At 33.5% G+C, this 27,866-nt stretch overlaps 2 protein-coding genes and 2 long non-coding RNA genes across 7 annotated transcripts; 2 read left to right on the top strand and 2 right to left on the bottom strand.

Moving 5' to 3' along the window:
- The first annotated feature begins 787 nt into the window (after nt 1-787).
- On the top strand, nt 788-19,045 carry LOC140050863 (uncharacterized). 2 transcript variants are annotated; one of them, XM_072095829.1, is made up of 2 exons: nt 788-899; nt 16,373-19,045. In XM_072095829.1, the coding sequence occupies exon 2, from the start codon at nt 16,449-16,451 to the stop codon at nt 18,519-18,521; it is 2,073 nt and encodes a 690-aa protein (XP_071951930.1). In that variant the 5' UTR covers nt 788-899; nt 16,373-16,448; the 3' UTR covers nt 18,522-19,045. The 2 variants fall into 2 exon arrangements, with proteins under 2 accessions (XP_071951930.1, XP_071951931.1); XM_072095830.1 differs by lacking the exon at nt 788-899 and adding an exon at nt 2,363-2,374.
- LOC140052650 (uncharacterized) lies at nt 10,352-11,117 on the bottom strand. Its single transcript, XR_011845642.1, has 3 exons — nt 10,937-11,117; nt 10,753-10,828; nt 10,352-10,644 (listed from the first exon to the last, which is right to left on the bottom strand). It is a non-coding gene; the product is annotated as an uncharacterized lncRNA (long non-coding RNA).
- Nucleotides 13,702-15,321, top strand: LOC140052392 (uncharacterized). Of its 3 annotated transcripts, none has more exons than XR_011845625.1 (4): nt 13,702-14,071; nt 14,640-14,713; nt 14,834-15,088; nt 15,200-15,321. It is a non-coding gene; the product is annotated as an uncharacterized lncRNA (long non-coding RNA). The 3 variants fall into 3 exon arrangements; XR_011845626.1 differs by having other exon boundaries at nt 14,557-14,713; XR_011845624.1 differs by having other exon boundaries at nt 14,640-15,088.
- A 54-nt stretch (nt 19,046-19,099) lies between the features above and the next one.
- LOC140050868 (cholesterol 24-hydroxylase-like) lies at nt 19,100-27,395 on the bottom strand. Its single transcript, XM_072095835.1, has 11 exons — nt 27,319-27,395; nt 26,280-26,434; nt 25,944-26,082; nt 25,203-25,316; nt 24,760-24,997; nt 24,292-24,364; nt 23,759-23,843; nt 23,346-23,456; nt 20,187-20,287; nt 19,384-19,450; nt 19,100-19,240 (listed from the first exon to the last, which is right to left on the bottom strand). The coding sequence occupies exons 1-11, from the start codon at nt 27,376-27,378 to the stop codon at nt 19,100-19,102; spliced, it is 1,284 nt and encodes a 427-aa protein (XP_071951936.1). The 5' UTR covers nt 27,379-27,395.
- Between the last annotated feature and the right edge of the window lie 471 nt (nt 27,396-27,866).

Below are 27,866 nucleotides of genomic sequence, written 5' to 3'. Positions count from 1 at the left end.
ATTTCCGGCCATTGAGCAGCTCTATATTTTTCAAATTTTCTTACCTCAGCCCCACCATGGTTGGGGCTGAGGTCCTGGAGACACAATTAATATATATTTTGATTTCCTATTTTAAATTATAATTGCCATTTTCGAACTATGGTGGGCTAAGATCATGGAGACATAATAAATATATTTTTATTTCATATTTTAAATAAAGTGCCATTTCCGGCCATCGAGTAGCTGTATTTTTCCAAATTTTCTTATCAACCATGGTGGGGCTGAGGTCCTGGAGACACTCAAAATAATTTTTTTTATTTCCTATTTTAAATTATAATTGCCATTTTCTAATTATGGTGGGCTAAGATCCTTTCATATTTGAAATTAAGTGCAAAGATCCCGGCCATCGAGCAGCTCTCATATTTCAGCTCAAAAATTATAAATTTCCATGGCTGTAACAGGGTTTTTTTTTTTGGGGTGGGGGAGGGGGTGGGGGTTGGTGTTGGTGTCATTTGCAATTACCATTTTCGCACCCCAGATATTTAGAATTATTAGTTATTACTCACAAAACTAAAAATATAAATTTTGTATGACATGGGGATACAATTTAGGTCCTATTTTGTGTCAGTTGGGGTTTTACAAACGTTTATTAGACATACAACCATTGGTGGCGCTGTTTAGGGCCACATTTTGGGGATCTGGCATTAGTTTTCCCAATCTGGCATTATTTGAGACAGGATACGGCATAATTTAAATTTTATCGCTGGCAACGCTGGCCGAGAGGAAGAAGAGATTACCATATACGTCATGTGTGGCGAACGGAACATGTGTTTTATGTTTTTTAGTGCGTTTCTAAATTGGGTTAAGTTTCAAACTGTAAGATAATTACTTACTTTATTGTATATTCATTGATGTTTAAGGTAAGTTGCTAATATTCATATAATTATTAGGCGCTAATGCAGTTTCGTACCCACCCCTTAAAATTACTCAAAATTGTTTCAATACTTCATCTAATTCTAACCTACTCACGAGTTGTCTACAGCATTCTGCAAGCATAAAATTGTAAAATATCGATAACTTTTTATTTATAAATATTTTTAATCAATTGATAATTGAGCACCCTTCAGAAATCCATCGCAAGCTTAGCTTCGCGAAAATCATCGCTAGGCCTGCCGATAAAAGTACGGAGGCCTCATAGGGCATCGATCTATAGAGGACGCTGTTATGGTCATATTATATGTCTTTAAAAAATGCGTAAAAAATATTCCTCGTGAAACGAACTTTTAAGTTTTTTCATAAAGAAATATTTTGTGTTTAATTATGTTGTTAATTTTTAGAAATTCTTTTTAATTTGAGTGTTATTGTCTTGTCAAATTATATTTTTGTGAGGGTCTTTAATGATCAGCTTCGGCTGGATGGACCACCCTCGTAAAATATTGTTGAAATAAATAAAGGAACAGTTGCTTCATTATTAAATGTTATATTTTTATTTTATTTTAATAAACACAACAGGAAAGAAGATAAAAAGGAAGAAATGAAAGACATGAAATTATGTTTTCAGTGTCAGCAGAAGTAAAATAAATTCTAGTAATTGATGGAAAACATTTTTATTATAATTATCATTTTATTACTGTACATTACATTTCAATAAATTATATCTTTCTGTTTTTGTTGCATTTCTTATTTCCATGTATTTGAAGAGGTCTTTCATGGGTGAATAACAAATGTTAATTTATATACTTCTATAAAATCTTAAAACAAGGAAACCATTAGTGTTTCTAATATAGTGATAACATTACTAAAACAATTAATTTGTCATAAGCTCCTTGTTTATTGTGTTATAACAATGTAGCTCAGGACTGAACGAAGTACTGTAATTCTTTTTATTTCATTTTATTTATTTATTTGACCTACAAATCATAATGTAAAATAAACTAAAACAGAGGAAAATTGGTCTGTAGTACTTAAATCTTCAAGTCAGCAGTCCCATACAATTTATCTTCTTTCCTGTGTGAAATTCTACTATTAAAAATGAAAAACAAATTAAAAACATAACATATGATGATACCCACAATGATGAATACAATAATTGTATATTATTTCTTTATTAAAAATACGAAATTCATGTCGGAAATAATGCAAATTATTATTTAGTGCGTGCTTTAAACATTAGTAAACTACGCCCTCTATAGAACGCAACTGTTTACTCTATCAAGAGTTAATGTCCTGTGAGGCCTCCGTACTTTTATCGGCAGGCCTAGCGACGATTTTCGCAAAGCTAAGCTGGCGATGTATTTCTGAAGGGTGCTCAGTATTAATTGATTAAAAATAGTTATAAATAAAAAAAATATCGAATTTTTACAATTTTATGATTGCAGGATGTTGTAGACAACTCGTGAGTAGGTTGGATGAAGATTTTGAGTAATTTTAAGGGGTGGGTACGAAACTGCATTAGCGCCTTAAAATTATAGGTATAGGCTAGGCTTAGCTAGTAGAGGCCTACCTAGCATTATTAACCTAGCCTACTACTAGCATAGATAGTAGGCTAGCAGCTAGGGCCAGGCTAGGCCTAGGCATAAACTGAAAAAGGCTGGAGGGAGGCCTATCATATCTGTAGTCTAGCTAGGCCCACGTAGGACGGTAAGTGGCCTGCGTACTACGTAGTATCTGATCGGATCATCGCGGTCGCGCTTCCGCTAGTTTCTATGAAACGCCCAACGCGTCTTTTACTATATTCCGTGTAATGATTATGCCGTCAAGCAGTAGTAGGCCCACAGTAGTAGTAGACCTGTTGGCGTTCTTTAAAATGCAAAATACAAATGTGCAAAAAAGTAACGTATACAAATTTTATTGTTTTTCAAGGTTTTAACAGTTAATCTAATAAAATCAAAATATAAACATACTGTAGGCCTACTTCATTTTGTTGTTTTTATCAAAGTAACGTATACAAGTTTATTGTTTTTGCCAGTTAATCCATGGAGTAAAGAATAAGAGGAGACACAACTTGAATAGTTCAGTCAGTTCATCGTGTTTACCGCTTGCTTAAGGCTATGCTTGTAATGAGTATTTAATAGGTGCTAAACACTGCCGTTACGTAACCCAATTAGCAAAGATTACAATGTTTACTGCCCGCGGTCAATTTTGGTGTTACTGTTTGTAGACCTACTGAACTTGTATTCCGACCTTGTTTATTAATTTTTATAAAAAGCAGCGCTATTCTACTGGATATCTTTTATTAATAAATAAATAATACGGGTTTTATACGGCACCAATAAAGGAATTATATTTATATGGTTTTGTGTACTAAATGTTGGTAATTTCTCCAGACAACTTATCATGAATCATGATGGATTGGGTTTAATAAGGACCAGTGGTGGTGCCAGCGGGGGGCTACGGGGGCTGTATCCCCTCGTCGTCGTCTTAGGCTATTTATTAAATAATAATATATTACGAACTGAGGCCTACTATATGTAGTAGGCTTATGTGTAGCCACAAATCGTTAAACGATATATAATTTAGTCCTACAATTTCACTGAACTCTAAGTATGTGATCGTAAAAATCATATATGTTATGATATTAATATCATAAATAATTTAATTATACAATATCAGACTAAAATAGAAGAATTTTAGTTTTGCTAAACGGTCATAATATAGACTGAAACATAAATTAAATGTCATATACAGTAATAAAAATAAGAAATTGTGTCGTTGGAATTCTATATACGTATATTTTTTAATATTCATGAGAACAAATCATATAATTTTCTAAAATATGATTTTAAAATAAGTTGGAGTCTTTAATATGCTACAAAATGCACTAGGGTTCGTAAATTAAAAAGTTGCTTAAACGGTAAAATTTCGATTTACCAAATGATACGTCTATGGCTTGATAAAAAATATGATTAATTTGTTAGCTGGTATAAAAACTGCGATATCTCCGTGAAAATTTACTCGATTTTTAAACGGTTTTTTCGAGAAAAAAGCTGAAAGAACAATGAACAACTGCACAAAGGTCATGCTTCACTATGATGTATTAGAAACTACTGCGCAGCCTCTGTTTACTTTTCTTGTCACCGATGTCATGCCTGGCTTCTTCCTTAATTAGGGTGTTACGTAATCAGAGCCAAGCTGCACAGGTAAACAGGATGTTCTTCAAAGGATCGTTATGGGAAGTTTATTACCCTATGCTTAAGCACTATCGCACAGCGTGATACTAATTGGATTAACTGGATAGCTAGGCCGTGTTGTGCCTCCTCTTATTCTTTACTCCATGGTTAATCTAATACAATCAAATATATAAAATTACATACTTAAAGGAAAGGAACAACCTAATATTTTACCTAACTATTATAAAAGTAACCCTACCAACTTAATATTCAGAACAATTTATGTTTAAATCGGATTTGTAGTTTTCTAGTAAACAGGATTTTAAAGCTGTTTTCAAGACATTTGAAAATCGCCATCTTGTGCTCATGGCAGCCTGTTTGTGACGTCAGATACGGCCGACGAAAATTTTAAGATTCGCGGTTGCATTCGGCGCTTCTATTGGATAAGCGAATCCGCTAATATGATTGGCTAATAACGCGACATGCGGTCATGCAGGACGGCGATGACGCGGTATGAGCATGCGCTGGCTTGGTAAACAAACCTTCGCTCGATCTTTTCTTCTGCAAGCCAATTCGTAAATCTTTCAGCTATTATTAATCTATTGTTACTTTTATTGCCTAGCTGTTTCAAACGGGATTTGGTAGGGGAATTAACTGGTAAACCTTCCAAACGAAGGCTGTTGGTTGACGATGCAGTGTCTACTTTATTTTCGTTCAACACGAGTTCTAGGCCTAGTAAGGCATACAGTACAGATACACTGGCCGCAAGCACACCATTCTTCGACGGCTTGTTATGCTCGAGAATGTTCTTCTTCTCTTCTTTTTTCCTCATCTGCACAACGCAAAACTAACTCTCTTTCTGTATATTCTGGTTCCAAATTTTCTAAATTATAAAAACTCCAAGCCATATTCCGAATTATTAGGTATGTTAGGCTATTTAATTGATTTTATTTATGGTTATATCCCGCACTTCCATATTGAAATACTGTACTAAGACGATGGACGCTTGGATTTGCTTGAATGCGTCCACCTAATCTGACATCACATATTTGCTCTTAACCTGTCAAAATGGCGCTGTTCAATTTCCGATATGTTGTCGTTTAAAAGTCTATTTTTTAACTAAATTGCTTACTATTGTACCTTGAACCATTGTAATCATGTTTTTATTACATTTATCTATAAGCACAGTGGCACATTTAGCCCAGGGTGTTCCTTTCCTTTAATGTACAATTTCGTTTTTTTATCATAGCAAAGGAAGTATACAATTCTTTTTTTAATCACAAGGTTCAAATAGTTCATCTACAATCAAATACATAACTACTTAACCTACAGTTTTTATCATAGAAAATTGAATGTATACAAAGTTATTGTTTTTTATTATTCAAGGTTTAAGTTAATCTACAATCAAATAGTTTAAAAAAAGAATATATAATAAATATAATTACATAAAAAAAAGAAATAAGGCCTATAATTATTCGTTAAATCATTGTTTTATTTAGCCATGTACATTCATGTCTAAAATTTACTGTTGGTTTTATTTTGTTGAATATTTTATAAGGCGACTTGCGGATGTCATCAGAGCGCGAACACCTTGGTTGCCTGCTGTGTATTCGTCCCATATTCTGGTCAAGCGTTGGTTTGCTCTGATAGCGCTGATGGATGAAAGTCTAGTGACATCCTCTCGAAATACCAGTTCTGCGGCCAATGTAACCGACACTGCCTCCTCATACAGCAATTGGCACATGAGATAAAACTGAAGATTTGCTGTTAGAAAGAAAAGACGAATAAGCAATTGTACTAAATTAACACATTTAGATAGTTGTTAGGAAATGATTTTTCATTCAAACTGGACTTACCACATTTAGCACGATAATTTATGCGACGATGCCATCCTTCGATGTCATTGTTGGTTCACACAAGTTGACGATAGACAACCCAGTCTTGTGGCATGAAAATACGACCATCTATCCATGTTGTCCGCATATACTCCATCAATGGCGCAAGTGCTTCAACTCCAATCACATCTTCTTCGATTGTGGCGTAGACAGGACCAATATGCTAAACGGGGATGACGGGTAAAGACATCAGTTGTCGGACGACCGCTGGTGTTCCAGGATCCCTTCGGTAAGCTTGTTGCAGCCCCAATTCCTGCTCCTTACGGAATACAGCCTGCAACAAGAATAATTTAAAACTGTGAAACACTATATGTCTAATGTATTTACAAAGGTAATTTAATCGTAAAAGAAACCTACCTGTGTAAATTGGAAAAAACAACCGCTGATTCTAACCCGTGGGAGCAACGCCTGAATGACTTGCCACAATGCTGCCTCGAAGTCAACCACAATCTTTCTCACAGAAGTTCTGGGAATCAACGTCAGAATTGCTTCCAGCACAGCAGTGTATTCATGTATGCTCTTCCCTGACATGATGACGAAAACCAGTGGTACTTGCTTCTGCGCCGTCCCGGACTTGATGAAGCTGTTGATGGAAAATAGCTGATAAAAGGGCTCTTTCACCAATTTGAAAGTTCCATCAATTTGAAAGTTCCATCAATGTACCTACAGTATAAAAAAATAAAATATAATACAATAATTATAAATATCACTACAAGGTAGCAATATTAGTGATTTGGGCCCAATGATTTGAATTCGAAAATGAAATTACGCAACATACCAAACCTTCGCCCTTTCAAGGAGGTGAATCATGTCATCAGTCGCCAGAACGATGTGACGGGTGCCTGCGTGTTGTACATCGGTGCGAAGAAATCCAGGGGCGATGTGTTCGTCATCCAGTATAAAGTTTAGGTCCATTGGTTGGTTAGGTCTGGTGAGTTTCCGTTTCAGGTTCGCCTGACGTGCCAGATTTCTTGGTGTTGGTAAAGACGGATGGAGTGCAACGTTCCCAACGCCAATTTCTTCTCGAAGAAGTTCCACGGCTTGTTGTTTTAAATTCCTGCGGATTACTGCCACCTTTTCTCGACCTAAAAAAAAATATATAGGTAGCAATACACGTCATGCAAAAAAATGAAATTATTCCAAAGGCAAAAATGCGAAAATCTGTGACAATGAAAACAGAAGAACAACCATACCTGGGATGTTATCACAAACATGCTCTTGTGTTCCTCGGACATAAGCACCATCTTTTTCCATGACATGTTGCCTTGCACCGTGCAGTCTTCATGGCACATCGCCAAGTCACAGCTGGTCTCCGTCTATCAACCTTCAAGGTGTATTCGTAACCAAGACTGTCGAACAGCTTTGCCTGGAAGAAAAAAAAAATCAAGTATTAGTAAATTTAAAGATATCATTCTTCTTAAAATTGTAAATGAAAGCAAATTTGGTTAAATATTGAAATCAATAAACAGATCTCTATACAGTATATGTTTTCTAACTACGTTTAAAATTAAGAATGTTTGTGTAACATTAAAAGATGAATGATAATATTTGTCACAATGTGCTTATTATAGGCCTAGCCTATACATAATATATTTAAACAGAGAATTGATTGGTTCTTCCAGTACTACAGTACCTCTGGGTTGGTTGAGGGTATGGGTTTTCTAAATCATCCTCTATGAAATCATCTGGTTCCACAAAGTGACCCAATTCCGCAGCATATATATCGTCTTCTGGTTGTACGGGGTTCTTTTCCAACATGCACTCATTACAAGACCAATCCAGGTAACCGTCTTCCATGCCTTGTCGATATTGCTCTCGCGTTATCCCGGTCCCACATATCTGATGTTGCCACCTCCCGCACTCCTCACACAACACACCTTCTTGACGTTCAGTAACTGGATCTTGGCACTCTATACACTCGTTCATGATTGATAATATTGATGATAACAGTTGTAGAGTTCGTAATTTCTAAAAACTATAGAGTGCCACCAATGGAATCAATCGCAAGTATGACACAAACAAACAGGACAAACTTGGTTGAGAGAAACAAAATATAACTTTAATCCTGATTATCTTGCTCTTAACATGCATACAATATCGCTGTCACTTCGTATCGAGAGGGGGATTCACTAAATATGAGAAAACAATAATTAAACATCAATCAATGAAAATTTGGGCAGCAACCGTGCTTTAGCAACATCAATTCTAAGTCCTTTATCAATACAATATACACTAAGTACAGCAATTTCCTTATACAGTATTATTATTCAAACAACATACAATAATCAAATGGACCCGTCTCAACTAGGCCCTAATCTCTGCATAGCAAAACACAGTACTGTAAACTGTCATAGGCTGTAATTTAGGACTATTAGCTAGGCTTACAAAATTCAACTAATAACATTAACATTCAATAACAAGATAATATAATTATAACTGCAAAGCTCACCGAAGTTTTGTGGCTCAATAGAAAACCTTTACAAATCTACAATTTCTAAATAATATCTTTAACAAACTTGAAACTAAAGGGCAAGGCACAACCACACTGCATACATGTAGGCCGCCATGATACTTCTCCAAGACAACCAGCATAGCGCCCTCACTAGCTCAGTTCAATGGGAACGCTATAACAGTTGAAAAATAAATCGAAAGTGACAGTTCTGGGAATATTCTGTTCTTTATAAGGACTTTTAGTTAGTAAAACAAAGGTTGCTTTAAAAAAAAAGCAAAGCGCTTGGCCGACAACACTGCCCATCTTTGTTTTAGATTTGTTATTGTATAATTTTTACATCCTTTGAAACCTGATGAAATAAAAGTATGTATTGTTTTACTACGCAAAGCGTTCCGTCGACATCGGTATTGCTTTGTGGACTGTCTTTTGTTGTTTTTTTTTTCATGTCGTTTTTTGTTTGTTTTTATCTCTGTTCTTTATGTTGGCGTCGCAATAAATCAAATCCAAGCTATAATGTGCACATTTTACAACTGAATAAAACAAACGCAGTTTGAAACAAAATTCATTATGTAAATTTATTATAAATACTGTAATGATATTATATTCACAATTTTTTAATTTCTAGCTACAGTACTTGTACTTTAATCATACATGATACAAGTTACACAGATACACACGTTCAAGACCTGAGGATTTTATTTTACACGATGTGGTAAAGGTGGTAGTTTAACATTTCAACATTTCAATTATAGAAAATTTACAAAATAATTGCTTTACCTGATTAGGGAACCCTAACCCTATATTTTATAATATAATATATACAGTATTTCAATTTCAATTTTATTTGCACAATTTAATAAAATACACATGTGCCTAAATGCAAGTGATTATGTGGAGGGGAGAGTCATATAAGTCATAACGACTTTAAGTTTGACCCATCCCAAACTATAACATTAAATACGAAAAAGAAAAAAAAATAAACTAATAATAAATAAAAGAAAACAAACCTAAAATTTCTATTTAAACCATATTATTTGATCTAAACTGGTCTTATAAAATATATATATTTAACGTTCATCATATCTTGAAAGTAAATAGTTCTTGCTAATTTAAATTTAGATGTATATGTAACATATTATTACTTATTAGGTGCTTTCAACGATATTACGATACTCTTTCTTTACCAATTAGCCTAGGAAACCTAACTGAACATAAATATATTTTTACCGTATGAAATTTTAATACGTAATATTTATTTCTTTCCGAAAACAATACAATTTATAAAATATATTGAAAATAAATATATATATATATATATTAATTATCTATTATCTTATTTACAGAATAAATTTAATTTAATATAAATATAATGAAACAATCACAATTTTTAATCCAGTTATTTTAATTTTGGCTGCACAGTATTATTTTTTTTTTTTCAGGGATTTTTTTAAATTTATGTGACAAACATTAGTATTCGATGACACAAGTTTAATAATATTTAATTTTAACAATTAGACAGACCTACTTTACATACAGTACTTTCACTTATAAATGTGTCCAACATCACTATTAAACTTGTTACGTCGTAAATTATAATATAAAACAACGAGCACTGCCGATAGCGCGCAATTGGCGTTTCATAGAAAATAATGTTTTTCTGGCGGCGGCTCAACTTGGCCTAATCCCTGTACAATGTAAGCTCTAATTAAAGATCGAAGTGTAGGCTCTATTAAGGTTTTTAGGTGTTTATTTAAAAATGTTTTTATAAAATAATCATTATATTTAAATAAATATTGTAAATACAGTATTTTATTAGTTTAACGTTTTTAAAATGTTTTTATAAGCATTATATTTTAATATATTTAGTATATTATATTTGTTTCCGACGGGAAAAATAGCAACATTTATTCAATTCATTAAGCAAAACATAGATACGTTAATGTATGCAAAACAAACTCGTTTCACATTGTTGTCAATGATCATTCAATCTTTTTATTTTTAAAACAAAAACGTATACAAAAATTTACATTCATCATTCAAATTGAAACCTTTTTATTTACATCTACAAACGTTATTTAATTTGTCGTGGTTCCAAACAAATAAAGGAGAATACACTTTAATTCATTCCCTCTATCCGATTTATTAGTTTCGTATTGTACTTCTGCATCAAATCATTATACAAATCATTTCAAGTACAAGAATTCAAGCCCTGCAAAATATGAATAAACAAATAACAACCACTGTATCTAACAGTCAATTATATCAATAAGTAAATAATGCACCAATCCAACAACGAACAATCACAATATAATAGTACCTCAAGTTATACAACACCAAATGTATGACACAGCATCAACTCGTGATAACAACTCCTGACTATTATACCTCGGAATCTAAAATAAATATTGTAAATGCAAGTTTCATTCATTGTAAAGCATGATTATAGTTAACATATGGTAAATCAGTTGCTTATACATATACAAGTTAAGCTTAGTACTTACAAAATAAGAACATAGCAAGAGCTTAAACACAACAAACAAAAGAACCTGCACAGACTTATATCAGAACTGTAACATAGCGAGAGCCTAAAACACAACAAACAAAAGAACCCGCACAGCCTTATATCAGAACTGTAACATTGCGAGAGCCTAAAACACAACAAACAAAAGAACCCGCACAGCCTTATATCAGATCTGTAACATTGCGAGAGCCTAAAACACAACAAACAAAAGAACCCGCACAGCCTTATATCAGAACTGTAACATAGCGAGAGCCTAAAACACAACAAACAAAAGAACCCGCACAGCCTTATATCGGAACTATAACATAGCGAGAGCCTAAAACACAACAAACAAAAGACCCGCTCTGCTTACGCACAGCCTTTTATCACACAGTGTCACCTGTATTCCAATTACAGAATGACTACGCAGTGCCCTCAATACTCAATTGAATCCAATTCATTACAAATTTATCTATGTATTTAATCTTTTATTATTACCAATGTTACCTCTATTTACATCTACAGACGTTATTTAATTTATCTATTTATTTAATCTTTTATTTATTAGCAATATTTACATCTATCTCATCTTTACAACAAATCGCGAACATCATTTGATATAACGCGCGATCTAGCGTTAAGGAGCAACCTCGCTGATCATTGGCCTGCGCGATACTCGTCCCAGAGGCGTAAGAGTGTTCTAGTTGTCGGTAAGCTTGGCGGTGAAGCACAATTGTATAGACTATTTCGGGTACATCCTTAATTCATCGGCAAAACCAAAGCGTATCCACTCGCCCAATTTCATTGGTTTCATCATCATCATTTTTAAAAGAATCATTATGTATAGAAAAAATTGACTGGAAAAGTAGTATTAACGATGGTTATGTTAGCGGTGTAGTTCTTGACAGCTAATAATTATACATTGTAATTCCGTAGTACAGGCCTAGTTACGGTAACCGATCATTTCGGTTGCGTCGGTCTACTTGCTTTCCGTACATGTTCGTCTACGGGATCGAGGCGAAGCACTCAGTGCTTAAAAGCCCCTCTTGACGATAAAGTCATATTCAATATAGGTGAAAACTTCAACAGGTGTTGGACCATGTGACGTTAAGTTTTGCTTTGAACGAGTTCACAGTAGCACATGAAACTACATCCGTAGACAGAGTATTCCATAATGCACTTGTCAATACGACCCCGGGAGAGGTGCGTAATGGGTGCGTCATTTACAAATAATTATTGACGCAGGGGTGCCTCAAAAAACCTAGAAAGTATGTCACATCAATGAATGATGATGTGTCAATGTCCATCACTTTACCACTAAAAATATCATAAAAAACATGGTCACAGTGCGTCAAAATGGGTGCGTCATGGTCAACTAAAGGTACGTCACATTTTTTACGCACATGTGCGTCATGGTATTCATAAGGTATGACACACATCAGACAAATGAAGCAACTCTCCCGTGGGTCGTATAGTGGGTCATACAATTGACAAGTGCATAATAGAATAACTCTACTGGTGGAGAATGTTATTGTGTCCCTCCTTATATTAAGACGAGAGCTTTTAAACTTGAGTTTATATGGGTGTCCCCGGGTACGAGATTCTGGATCAAATTCAAAAAATGTATTGATCGAAATACAATCGAAACCTTTTACAATCCTAAAAACTTGGATAATATCCGCTCTCTGCCTTCTATCTCAGAGTGGGAAGATCAAGAATTCTCAAACGTTGTTCGTAAGGGATGTTACGGTACCCAGGAATCAATCTTGTTGCTCTATGCAATTGATAATAAAATTATAAAAATAATTAACTTTACAATTTACAGTTTTTTACTTAAATAAATTATTCACAAGAAGATAATTGCGTAATAAAAATAATTCTAAAAATGTATTAATTAATATAATAATTATATATTATTAGGCCTATTTATAATATAAAACTTACCTTTATATTTCAAAAGGCTGAGGAAAACACTCAAGATGATTAAAATACTTGTAGAGGATTCCTTTTATTTATAAAATGACTTTAAACTTTTGACAAGATAAAAAAAAACATTTACTAAACCGAAAGACATGCTTGGAAAAGATCATTACATCATCAGCTTTTATTTCTAAAAAGGTTATCTGGAAGTAAATCGGTCGAATACTGCGATATCCTTCTACAAAATAACGTTCAAAGTTAAAAACCAAGCCGTCTAAGTTGATCAGTGTATGGTATTTCGCTCTTTTTCCATCTTGTGGCAGACCTGAATTCGTTTAATAAGTCTATCAGCATTTTTTTTTTGTGTGTTCGGCATATTCAATGATTGGTAAAATTAAGGATGGGCACCTCCTGCAACTCTGAAGATTAAACCAGCAAGTCTGTTAGCATTTGAAACTATGTAATCTACATGATTATTCCATGGTGGTTTTTTTTCGTAATACAATAAACAAAAACATTCAGTAACATTACTGCATAATTGTGGTGTAATATTTGCTACACATATTGATGGATCAAGTTGATCGATTATCCTTTTTCTTCCAGAATAATAATAATAAATTGTAGATAATAGTAGGTCAAAAAAATGTATGGTGTTTTTTTTTAAATACATTAAACAAAACATTTCAGTAACATTATTTCAGTAAATCGAATGACAAGCTGTCTATGAATATTTTATAAAAAGGTCTTTTTCTTTCGAGTGTCGCGGTACATAAAAAGAACACATTGTTCAAAAGACATTGTAGTGCTGGCGGTGAATTAACGCACGTAGCTATATAAAGTCCATAAGATTTGAAAGAAAGTACTCATTTTTCTGTTAAAATCATGGAAGCTTGTATATTTTGTAATTGAGAAGTGCTACTGTAAATGATGAAGAAGCTGTGGAGTGTGAGAGTTGTAATCGCTGGCAACATCAACCTTGCCAAACTGGAATCTCTGCAGCAGAATATCGTGCTACTATGCGAGAAGGAAGAAGATTAGAATCGGTGTACGGTAAATGTAGAGAAGATGCAGATTTGTTTGCCAGAGATATTGTCACAATAGACGAGCCCAACAGCACATAGAACCTGAACTACAATACAACTATCCACGACCAGTTGTTGGTATTGAAGACGATGTTCAATACACAATTCTCCCATCACCCACCAGTCGTGGAAAGGTAAATACCAAATTTGAACCAAATCTCTTTTAAAAGTAAACTTCATAGTTATTTATACTTATTTTTTTATTTAATAAAAAAGTCGAAAATGACCAATTTCTTGTAGATGATGTACTGCAATTAGTAGATCGTAATTAGGTTGTTTTTATTTCTATGTTTTGTTTGGTGTTTATCACTTGTTTAGTTCGTACTTCAAAAATGTTATTTATTTTAAACAATTTCTGCCAATAACAAACCAAAGAACCATCTTGGCTAGCATGACAATTCAATACTTTCTCTGTGAAAGATTAATATTAATGAATTGTCCTAAAACATTCTTTTTTATGATGACCCTACAATTGAGGTGATTTTCATATTGTATTTAAGATACATTTGTGGAGCTAATCCAGGTATATTTTATAACTTAATAATAATAATAATAATTTCTATAGCTATTTCTGTTACTGTACTTGTTTAAACTAATCATTTTTTTTTCTTCTACACAGATACATCTTGTGAATTGTACATTCTGCTTCTTCCCACCATTCAGAATACTCTTTCTGTTTACTTGTTTGTGCTTATTTTTTAGTACCGGCTGTATTCAAGAAGGTGCAAGAAATGGGTTTGCAACGGGTGTACAGAAACCATAATGGGACCCACGAGGTACAGCACTGAAATTAATTTAACGTTTTTTTTCACAGTAAAATTAATTTAACGATTTTTTCTACAGCCATGTTAAATGTTTTCATTTGTTTGCATGTCTATTTTGCTTCTATTTGATAGATTGTTCGACAGCTTATGGAATTACCCCTACTTCCTCCCCTACTTCCCGAAGACCACATCATACCTCTTTTCACAATAATCCAACGTAGGGCCGGTAATGACCGATCAATTCGCCAACTGTTTTTTTAATACCAAACAACCTGGATCAAGGTCACCTATTCAGCCCTAGCGATTGGTCTGTATTTGGACAAGCAACCAAAACCAATAATGATTTAGGAGGATACCATGGGCAACTGAACCGTAAAGGCAAATGCGGTAAGTATTTCATCGTTAATCAAATGTTAATGTATATTTATTTTGTTGCTACTTTATGTTATTTTTATTTACATTTTTCACCCACAGCCAAACTCTATTTCTACTTACTAGTACAACTTCTTCATCAAGAGTCGGAAAACGTATTGATAACTACTGAGCTTGTTAACAGGGAGGAATGCAACAGGATTCAAAGGGTACAATACAGGCATGCAACGAGACGGTTGATGGTACTATGGGAGCAATACCGGACTGGAGAACGCTCAGCTAGATCATTATTGAATGCTGGGAGTAGAGTGATTTCTGACAATGTTTTAAGATTATTATATAGATTACCAGCAAACAGTCAATTCAGTGTACCTTAAATAAAATAATAAGTGAATGGTACTTATCAATGTTAGAATTATTATTTGTATGTATATTATGTAGTGAATATTGGTATTACAGTATTTAAGTAACTGGAATTTATTGTTTTGTGTCATGTACTATTTATCCTCACTAATGTATTGGGTTTTTTTTTATATTAAAATAATAAAAGCATAATGGGAATTGTTCTAATGTATTGTTTGTGTTGTGTTTTGTATAATTATATTGTCTATTTCTATATTAAAATAATAACAATTATCCTGTAACCTGTATTTTAAGCACAACTGGAAATTGTTTTGAACACTTTGAATTTTTTAATCATCGTCTTTTGTCAGCATTTTGCTAGAAGAAGGATGTTTTTTTAAGGTTACAAGGGCAGGAGGCCCGATTGTTTCAATAGGCGTAGATATAACACAGGAATTGTATCTATGACTAGGCGTAGACGTAGTCACTGTGAAGTTTTTACCTACCGTAGGCCTAGTAGTAGTAGAAGTAAGTCTAGCTTGGCTAGATGGTCGCTGTTCTGGCACTGCACGCTCGGCGATCAAAAACGCCTAGTCTTGTACCAGAATTGACAAGATATACAAGTGGTGTGTGTTTTGCTCGTAAATCTGTTCTGCTTTTTTGCTACACACTTTTTGCACTCCAGTGCATGATAGTGAACAAACGTATACAATTGAGAACCCTATTCAGGATGGTGCTAACTGTCCATTAGAGAGTGCAAAAACCTTTAAAATAGTAGTAGTACACTTAAAATTGAATTAACAAAATTACTGTAAGTAACAGTTGTATTTTTTAAGAGATTAGATAGTCAACAATGTGAATTCAAATTTCTGTTGCATAAAAGATCTTTTTATCAAGGCGATTTATCAAACTCTCATTTTTCAGTATTTTCTAAATTTATTTTTCTCTTTACTTCAGGCATTAACAGGGTTTGAGAAAGCAGTTTGACATTGGTGGTCTACCTATTGACCTGGCTATTGTACAGTAGCACAATATGAAGACTGTTGCTTTGATAAGTGGTGGTAAAGACAGCTGCTATAATATGATGCAGTGTGTGGCAGAAGGCCACGAAATCGTTGCTTTGGCAAACTTGCGGCCAAAACACAAAGATGAACTTGACAGCTATATGTTCCAAACCGTTGGTCATCATGCTATACAGCTGTACTCTAAAGCGATGGGATTACCTTTATATCAGCACTGGATTCAGGGGAATTCTTTGGAGATTGGTAAAGATTATGTTGTAACAAATGGTGATGAGGTTGAGGACCTTTATCAACTTTTAAAACAAATTAAGAATGAACAGATGATTGAAGCCGTTTCAGTTGGAGCTATTCTATCAAATTACCAAAGAGTGCGAGTTGAAAATGTATGCACAAGGCTTGGATTGACAGTTCTTGCATATTTATGGCAACGAAATCAACAAGAACTTCTTGATGAAATGATCAGTAGTGGTGTTACTGCAATTATTATAAAGGTTGCATCTCTAGGATTGACAGAGCAACATCTTGGTCAAACTCTAAGTGGGATTCAGGAGCATCTGTTAAAAATGAAAGAAAAATATCAACTTAATGTGTGCGGTGAAGGAGGAGAATACGAAACTTTAACATTGGACTGTCCACTGTTTAATAAAGAAATTATTATTGATAAACAAGAAATGATTGTGCATTCAGATGATGCAGTTTCACCCGTTTTTTATCTTCATCTTCACCAGATGCACCTTAAAGAAAAGGATATAGATGTCAATGTACCATTGTTTGATAGAGTCAAAGTACTTCCAATGAAATCAGGTAGTAACATACACAAGGAACTAGGAATAAGTACATCGGTGGAAACCGTTAGTGACCAAGGTGAAACCTCTATTAACAAGCAGTTGCCTTCTTTGGAATTTCAGAAGTCGGGTCAGATTGTGTGCTTTAAAAAATGCAAATTCAGAAATGGTTTTTTAAAAATATCTGGCATAAGTGTTAAAAAATCTTCTGAAAACAATCCTTTGGATATCCAGAATATGGCCATGATTGCTCTTATGCAAATAAAAGAACTGCTTAGAGAGTACAAAATGATGTTTGATGATCTTGTTCTTATTAATCTTTATCTGTGTAGTATGGCATACTATAAAGATGTCAACTTTGCATTCCTTCAGTGTTTTCCTTCAAACCCTCCAGCAAGAGTTTGTGTTCAAATAGATACTACAAATGGAAATCTTTTTGAAGTAGACTGTATAGCACATCGTTGCCAACCTATTCCAAGTGAAGGCCTGTTGAGTCGACAGCGTAATACAATGCATGTTCAAGGGATATCCCACTGGGCTCCTGCTAACATTGGACCATACAGTCAAGCAGTTCAGGTTGAAGATACCATCTTCTGTGCTGGGGTTATAGGTCTATGTCCAAGCTCCATGAAGTTAATTGAGGGTGGTGTATTAGCACAATGCCGACTGTCATTACGAAGTGTTGATCGTATTTTATGTGCAATGACATCAACAACATCAATTTGTAATGCTATTTTGACTGTTTGTTATGTGACTTCATCATCCTACATTGAAACTGCTAAAAATGAGTGGAAAGCCTTTCATAACGCCAAACTGGAGTCACTTGACAGTGAATTTTCAAACCCATGTCTGATAGCATTTGTTGTAGTTCCATTTCTACCCAGAAATGCAGCAATTGAATGGCATGTTACAGCCCATTTTAACCAACCTAATTGGCAATATGTACAGAGGGTTAACGACATATGTAGAATGCACTTGGATTGCCTTTTTTCCGCAGAAGATAAAATGGCAACATTACTTGTTGGTGTTGAAAATTGCCTTCAGAAAATTAGCTTAACAACACTGATGCAAGAGATTAACAAACTGGTTTGTAATTGCATAGCTGACATTGGGTTTAAACAAAATCAAACATTGTCCATTCAATTATTTTTTCATCAGAAAGTACTACACCAAGAACAATTAAGATCAGAAATGGCAGAGATTTCAGAAGACCTTGGCCAAGCATCGCTTACGTTTATACCTGCCAAAAGTCTTGATACTAATAGAATATTGACCATTTGCTTTTGGCTCTGTATGTAATGAAAGAACAGAGACCAGTACTGGTTAAATTTCACAGGTTTGGGACAATGAACGAACAAACTATTTTTTCTTGTGGACTTTCGAACTTAGTGCTGTTTGGATCACACATGTCTAGAAACAAAAGTATCCATGGCCTTTGGTATTTAAGTGACCATTTTTCTTAAGATCAGGCCCATTTTAAAATCACGGATGAAAAAAACAGATCTATGGCAAAAATTAATTTTAAACCGCACAAGAAACTTTATTATCTAAATACTACTCATTCTTCAATGTGCTGTCTTGAATGTGGGTTTAAACTTATTTAAAACAAAGTTTATTTATATTAGTAGATTCATTCATCCCATATTTGTCAGATCGTGAACATTTTGCCATTCATCATAATTTTGAAGTACTGCTACAAAACTTACAAGGACAGTTTACTAGATTTTTCAACATACAGGATTCGGGACGATGTAATAATTTTAGCTTGGCCAGTGGGTAATTATAATTGGATCATGTCATGTCACAATTTATAATTAACTAAATTAAAGTTTCAGCGAAATATGACAAGCCAATCATTGTACTGCGTATATATAATATTATTTGCGAGTTGTCATAGTTATTAGGCAACCATCAATTGGTCGCTGTGCTATTGTGCTTGTTACGGCATCACATCTTTGTTTCTCCAGACGAATATTGAAACGTCCCATCAATCTGGCCAGGATAATACGAGCTTCGATCTGAAAACAATGTTTAAAACTCTCATTAGTGACTACTTTAGTCTTGTACTAAATTTAGTTTTCTTTATTTACATTATATCTAATAATAGTGTAATTTAACAAGATACAAATGATATAGTCCCTTCCTCATTTGGAGTACTTACAAGAGCGAAGTCTTTACCAATGCATATCCGAGGACCAGCAGAAAAAGGAAAATACTGATAATTAAAACTAAAAATAACAAGAAAGATTACATATTTAGGAATTGATAAGATATTCAATGTGCAAAATATGTTTATGGATAAACAAACAGGTCCTAATAAAAAGAATGTGATTTTAAACAATTGTCCTTATTTGCTAGAAGGTATAATACATTAATTACCGTAAACGACAACATTGTGTAATATACTATATATTTTATTTGTATTGTAATTAAGCTAAACTTTAATCTTGCTATATCTAATGATCTCAACATTTTTGTTCAAACTTAAGCTTTTTCCTGTTACAGGTGGTCAACTCCCGAAGTTTATTGAATAAGGAGCATTACATTGTGTTAAAACAGTGATAATTCAATGTAGTGTTGACGAGATATCGGCAATGTGATAAATTATTGGCAAACTACCTAACTGCCATGACTTATTTAGGCATCCAAAAAAAGCATCTTATATGTCTAGCATCTTTTTAAAATAAAAATAACTTTTTTTTTTGTTGGGTTTTTGCTTGGACTATTACGTAATCAATTTGTAATTTCCAAATTGTTCGATGAATAAAGCGATGTCTATGTCAATTATAGAGCGCCACCAAATTATCTAGTATCCAAAGCATCCGTTTTGGATTTTGTTCGGAATAATTTTTTTCAAAAGCTTTGCCCACGCTGCTGCTGTCAGCTCAATTTCCTAAAAACTGAGGTGACTACATAAAAAGAAGCAAAAACGAGAGAGAGTATGTTAAAAGTGGATGTCCTTACTTGGTGCTTTCCGTCAACTTGCTATCTGTCCATCTTTCAGGGTGGAATTCCAACGGATTCTTATAGTACTTTTCAAGTTTAGAAATTACTGAATAGGGAAACTGGAAACAAATATTTCAATGTTAAAAAAGCTTAAAATATTGTGATGCCACGTGTTTATAATTTAGATTTACAGTTAAGTCATGGTGGGAGTAGAATTTTAAATCACTATGGAGTTATGAAGAAAAAGAGCTTCTCTTATCAATGTTTTTAAAGATCATCAATGGCATATAGTTGACCTTTATTTATTGTACCTGATGATAGATGTGAGAATTTTCGATTGGGAGTCGCTGACTGGAAAGGGTTAAAAGAAATATTTAAGTCATGGTGGGAGTAGAAATTTAAATCACTATGGAGTTATGAAGAAAAAGAGCTTCTCTTATCAACGTTTTTAAGATCATCAATGGCATATAGTTGACCTTTATTTATTGTACCTGATGATAGATGATGTGAGAATTTTCGATTGGGAGTCGCTGACTGGAAAGGGTTAAAAGAAATATTTAAGTCATGGTGGGAGTAGAAATTTAAATCACTATGGAGTTATGAAGAAAAAGAGCTTCTCTTATCAACGTTTTTAAGATCATCAATGGCATATAGTTGACCTTTATTTATTGTACCTGATGATAGATGATGTGAGAATTTTCGATTGGGAGTCGCTGACTGGAAAGGGTTAAACGAAATATAGTGTGAAAGCAGAGAATTAGATATTTAGAATTATCACCATCACTAGATTCTAGACGGAGATTTGACTTAGGCCTAATATTAGTAAAAAGATAAATATTTTGGCACATATGGGGTTTCATACTACATATACTTGAGCTCGTTTCAGACAAAGTTCGAAAAGCTGACTGGTGAACTAACAAAACAGACAATAACAGACTTGTCTAGTTCAAACCAATTAAGTACTGGTGTGTTAGTGTCCCCCATCTTTTGTTATAATGCGGTTAACTACAAATATCGACCTATTTCATTAAAAAGTGGCAAAATTCCAAAAAATGGATTTTCTTCATACTTTGGAATTAATCACACTTTAGGTAAATACAAAAAAAAATGGAGTGGTCTATTCTGTTGGTCAGAGGAAGATCAGGAGACACCTCAACCATCTTGTGATTAAGTTCTTGACATGGCCACAAGTTTAAGCATTGAAGTAGTGAAGGGAAAAACGGGTTACAAGCAACAAAATACAGTACATGGGATATGAGAGGTCTACACTACGTACACTTTTTGGTATCTTTACGTATGCCTACCTATAACACAAAAATTGATGTTAACATTAAATATTCTCATCCCTAAGGTGGGATTTTAACGCATTTCTAATAACATTTCCGTATCTAAAACATGTCAATATTATTTTTTAAATAATGACTAGTACAGTATATCTAAAATTGCCATTAATTATATATAATATATGATAGGCATATACTCTGATTCATTTAAGCATCGTTATGCACATCTTTATAGCTATGAACATCTTTATAGCTATGAACACAAGTGAACAAAATACTGAGTTCTAGGTTAACAATTTTGGGTAGGGTATAATAGTTTTTCTTGCTCAAACATTAAATTCTTTATATCAATGTATAGAATAATGTCTGCTCTACATTTCGGTTTTAATATTTGATTCAATTTGAATTCACTCCACATTTTTTGCCATTACTTGTGACAAATAACATAATATCCTGAAATCGGAAAAAATACAAACATTTGTGACAACATCAGTATAACAAAAATGTATTCCCTAAAGTTTTTTGCCTTTCATCCATTCAAATACGGTTCATAGAACATATATAATCAAGAACAACGCAATTTATAATGTTACCATAGACGCTGTGAAGCTCCAAACTTTGGCCATAATTGGATATTTTACCACAAGTAAAAACACCCCTATTGAAAATAAATGGAACGGTCCATTCCCATGCCCGACCAACAATTTTTTGTCGTTCATCATCTTGTAATAAAAATTAAATTTCAACAAAAACAAGAGTTATTGAAATCAACGTTTTTAAAATGGCCGTTTCTATGGCAACAAGATACAGATATCCAAACTAATTTTATCTGTGCATGTTTCAACCAAACCTCTTTCATTGTGCACATTTTAAAGAAAATCTATTTTTTTTGACTTGGTCACTTAAAGGTCGATATTTATAAACAACTGTTCTTTTATTTTTCTAAAAATTTCACAAAATAAAATCTTTTTACGGCTAATAGTTTTGACATATAGAATGTGTAGGCCTACTACCAGTCAGGTCAAATGTCAATACAAATATTTTGGGTCGCTTTCTTCGAAAGTTCTTATTAAACTGACATCTTCCGATTAAGTTCATATTTAAATTTTCTCCAACTGTTAATTACGGAGTTAAATGACATGACGGTCAAAAATGTCAAAAATCATACATCTTCTAAATAATTGGATACAATACATTATTTTATTTAAAGATGTATTGTTTCTTAAAACATTTTAAAAAAGATTTCGAAAAAAAGTAGGTCATTTTGAAGTATCATAATAGTTATTACTTTCACCAGAAATTAGTCGAAAAAAAAATCATTCAACTTTGACTTCCAGTCAAAGTTTTCGATCAAAACATCTCATAATTTAACGCGCTTGTTTGGCTACTCTGTATGCATAATCATAAAACTTTCTTGCGATCTGTGTGAGAACACCTTCTCAACCGTGACGAGTTGTAAACAGTCCTAATTAGCATCATGCATAATGCATACTCGTGGTTTGAAATCTTTGTTTACTTTCGCTCGTGACGATTTTCCAGACGAAATGTAATCAAATTAATTTACCTGTTAATTACGTAAACTTGTTGTTTGTGGCTCGAATTTTCGACTTAAAGTGAATAACTTTAATATTACTTTGATATGGCCAATTTAAATTTAGAATATTTTGACCTTCATTTTTTGTGTTTCAATGGACAATACATCTTTAACTAAAGCGTTGCGAAAATATTACCATTTTCTTTTCAATGGGTCAAAATATTCAAATTGAGGTCAAATATGAATTTTAGAAATTTGACAACACGGGTTTTTATAACCAGCATGCTTCAAATATTTAAAAACACACTGTTTGCACTTTCCCCATACTAGACTAGATTAAAACATGAAAAAAATAATTACTTGTAAGAATGTCCCTTTGGGAAGATTATATCCATTTAACATCATTTCTGACGAGTTGACTCTGACAGAACCACTGACTACTGGATTTACTCTTAACACTTCTTTAAACACCTGTAATTTCGAAATAATTGTGTTTATCATAGTATAAACGTACATATCAAATAGGCATATTAATCCGCTAATGTTATTTTGTTGATTAACCAGGGCAGTAGCTTCGTTGGTTGGTTATTTCCAACACTATCTATTTTACATGCACTATTTATGTTATTACTCATTGCTTTACAGCACTCTTCCCTAATTTACATTATTATATGGAATTTTATCCAAGTGTCAGAACGTTTGTACAAACATCAGACAGTTTTGCACTGTAATCTTCATGATATTAAACGAGAAAACATTCAGACGTTATTTACCAATGAAAGATATTTAAGCTTCAAAACATCTTCGTACTCAATATTTTGTTTGCCACCAATAACCTCGTCGATCTCCATTTGAACTCTAATAATTGAACAAGAAAATTATTTTCTAAAACTTATTCTGTAAGAGATGACATAAGCGCAACGCAATCAATTTGACCAATCACAAGCGATGGATAATTCGAAATGTCCTTGCCATTGGTCAATTCGCTTTCGTTCATTCATTTGATCAATACAAGTAAAGGGTTCATAACAGTAGGCCTATTAAAAAAAGCAATTTTTTAAATATTTTAAAATATTTAAAACCATAATAAAAAAAACAATAGTTAAAGATATCCTGTGTAAACCGATTCCACTAGAGAAAAATTAAATGATTGTTGCGTTGTGATATGAGCACGTTAAAAAATTCTCGGAAGTGAGTTGACCAATCACAAGACAATTCAGATGATTCATCGCGTTGTGATTGGTCAGATTACATGCGGCGCGCGCTTACAACGTCCGTGAGTTTAACAATTAACAAGAATACATACTTCCTCTGAACATCCGGATGCTTTCCAAGTAAAATTAACGTAAACGATAATAAACCTGCCGTTGTTTCGTTACCTATGAAAGTGTTACGAAAAACAATTAGGAAACGTTTATAATCACAATACAAACCATCCTGCCATAAAAAGACAAAAATGCAAACAAATTGTGGAAAGCGTAATGTCGGAAGACGGAAAACGTTAAGACGTGAAGAATTTATAATCACAAAAATGTTTAAAAAGGTACTACCGCCATTAAGTTCAGTAATGTTGGTTATATTGTGAAAAAGGTGAATAAACAGCATTAACACTAACGAAATGTAATATAAGATGTACATAAACACTCTATGCTACAAATAAACACGCTTTAATTGAATTCATTTATCATCTAGGCCTAGGCCATGGAGGTATACCTCCATGCCTAGGCCTATACAAGAATGACTAAAACCATGATTTTAAAAGTGGAAATATTACCTGCAATAAAAAATGTTACGAATTCATCGACAATGTTTTCATAACATTCTGGTGAAAGTAACGACTCATCCATTGTGTACTCCTGTAATATGTAGTGCAATAAATCTATTGGAGTGTCGTCATTGTTCTTGGAATCTTCTAACCTCTTCACAATACAATCCCGTCCAAACTTACGTAGTATCCTACAAGCCAACTTAGATCTGTTTCGCTGTTTAAGTGCCTTTCCAAACGGTGGATACTATATTTAAAAAGTAGATTTTACAAATTGTATCATACAAAAATATAGGCATCACATTGTAATGTATTGTTAATTTACTACCAGCTACAACAAATTAATCAATGAAATGAAGTTTATCAGATTACATGATATTTTCAGGAGAAATGTTGCTGAACAAATTTGTCTATTTTTCGTTATAATATTCATACAATATTGTTTTAATTACCGAAAACCATTGAGGCGTTCCATGAACCCAATTTAATCGGAACGTTTCTGCGATCGCTTTGTCAAAATCAGTTCCGGTTTCTTTGTAAATATCGAGATTTAATCCAAAACCAACCTGAAACAAAAGAAAACTATATGCCTCAACAATGATTTTTGGAGTGGTCAAGAACTCTCTCGGAGTTTCGTTTCAAACCAAGACTTGAAACTCGCTGGATAGGTCAATCTTTTCATTTAAGGGATATTCCCAAACCCACATTTCAAATCTCCAGCTGTGGCAGCGGGTGCCCCATTTCAACATCATCTGATAACTATGATGGCTGTCTCTTTGATTCTCCATTGATTAGATAAACCTGCGACATCTTAGAACACCGGCAGCATTATGTTAATTAGTAAATTGGCAAAAGTATTGTGGTAATTGAGAATTTCGTTTATAAAAAATAAGAAAGAAAAGTAAGGCAAATTGAAAATGTCAAATCGGTAAAACATATTTCGTTTTTAGATATTGTAAAAAAATGCACCATGAGAACAACCCATGGTCGTTACCACACGAATAAAATGTAAATTGATATAGAATGTTTGGAAAATTTTATAATTCCTTCTTTTCATTGACTGTTTGTTTATTTACAAACAACATGAAATAATGAGCAGGAATGTGTTTAAGAGAATTCCATGTGATAGCACAACAGCGTAAACAATGTAAATTCATGCCAGCCGATCTGTTTCGATTAAATGACCTCTTTACCTTGGCAATAATATCTTCAGTGACGAGCCCGAACTTCTGCTCCATACGAATCACATGTTGACCATTTGCAAGAGGTTTAAGGTGGTTAATAAAATCGTTGGCACAAGAATCAAACTGGCCTACCATTTTCATCAATGATCTAACAATGAAGGAAAAATCAGTTTTGATTTAGCTTTTTGCATGTAGGCCTATTTGTATCTCTATTCAGAGATCAAGCCATTGATACTCACAATGTCATTTGGATTTGTATGTAGGCCTACAGTATATTGATAAACAAATAATGTCATTCATATAACTGGCTTACAGTGTTAAATCCAATAATTATAGATAACATACGATTTGTGAAATGCTTTGTTTAGTCGTTTTCTCTTCAAACGCCACAGTGTGTCGTCGTATTCTGTGAGTATGCTTCTGCCAAGAAAACGCTCTCCAAACAGATTCTCGAGAAAGTGATACCGAGGTTTCTTATGTTCATTAGTCTTCATTATCTCCTGAAAAAAAAAGGAATAGGCCTATAACCTAAATAGTTCATCAACTGCATGGCGAAAGAGAAGATTACGTTCAAGATGTATATTGTCCCCCAAAAACATGACTCTGAATAGGCCATTTCGCAGTTTTGACCAAGTTAATCACTTTCGTGTAGAAACAATTGTTTTAAAATAATGTGTTCTCTTTTGGCCTATAAAAAGACAAAATAAACAGTCAAAGTCAATTTGACTATTTAAGTTTGATTTTTTTCGAACCAATTATTGGTCAAAGTGGATAACTGTATTATGTGAAATATTTTTTTTATAAATATTATTTTTAGGAGAATAATAATATAACTCTGGATATCGTCGTCATTGACGTTCGTGGATTCCTCTTTTTCGTCTAATCTCAAACGTAAGATGTAGCTCAAACGTAGTAGATAAAGTTCTGGGCTACGATTTTTGTTTTCGTATATAAGTTGGGGACCCCTTATGTGAATGATAGCCGAACTACTTCTGAAATATAACTAAATCTAACCCTCTAAATAATCTCTCACTATAAAGTAAAGGGAATTTGCTCATGGGATTCGACATGTAAAGTCCATAGTCTAATCCACTCGTCTACACAGACGGCTCGACGGAAAGCGTTTGCATTAGCGAATTGTATTTAGCTCAATTCTTACCTTACCTTATGGTCATGGCTAATGAATATTTCATGAGAGGTCCGAACTTATGTACGAAAAGAATACTGTCCGCTATGATCAACTAATCAGTCGAATAAAAAGCAGTGGAATGATTCCTAAGCTTAACATTGCAAACTAATTTTCCTTCATTGGAAGAAATGTCTTTTTCTTTTTTTAATGTACATATTTTTAATATATATTTTTTTATGTTTATACTTTACTAACTTTAATGATTGCTGGATCGAGGATGATTATCTGTGTAAAATGGAAGACATGCATGCACATAACACTGCCCTGTGTTTTTAACCTGAAATGCAATTATAAAACGATTTTAGAAAGGTTTTTAGCAAACAAACAAAACATAATCCGTTATATTTTTAAATACAACGGATTATGTTTTGTGTATTAAAATTAAATTAAAATGATGTTTAATAACAATAGAAAGTAAAGGCATGAGAAACAAACCGCCTGATAAACTCAGTGGAATTAAAACTAATGTATTGCGTCATTTGCAGTTCGTCCAACTCTTTATCTGGTGGCTGGAGTGGGGAATCACCACTCGACCAGGGACAAATTGCCATCCAGACCAGACTTGTTCTTACAATACCAATAGTACAAATCGATCTTGTTGCGAAGACCGTACATAGGCCTAAAACCTCTCGTCAAAATCGAATCGAATTACGGGGGCCGGTGGTTGTGTATCCTATCTTTGACATTCCAATATCAATATTGTCTTTATTAAAAACTATTGTTTCGTTTATTATTAAGTTATA

Source organism: Antedon mediterranea, chromosome 6 (genome assembly GCF_964355755.1).
Source record: "Antedon mediterranea chromosome 6, ecAntMedi1.1, whole genome shotgun sequence".
NCBI classification, from domain to species: Eukaryota; Metazoa; Echinodermata; class Crinoidea; order Comatulida; family Antedonidae; genus Antedon; species Antedon mediterranea.
The sequence above is the reverse complement of the archived record's forward strand: the minus strand, read 5'-3'. Positions and strand labels throughout refer to the sequence as shown.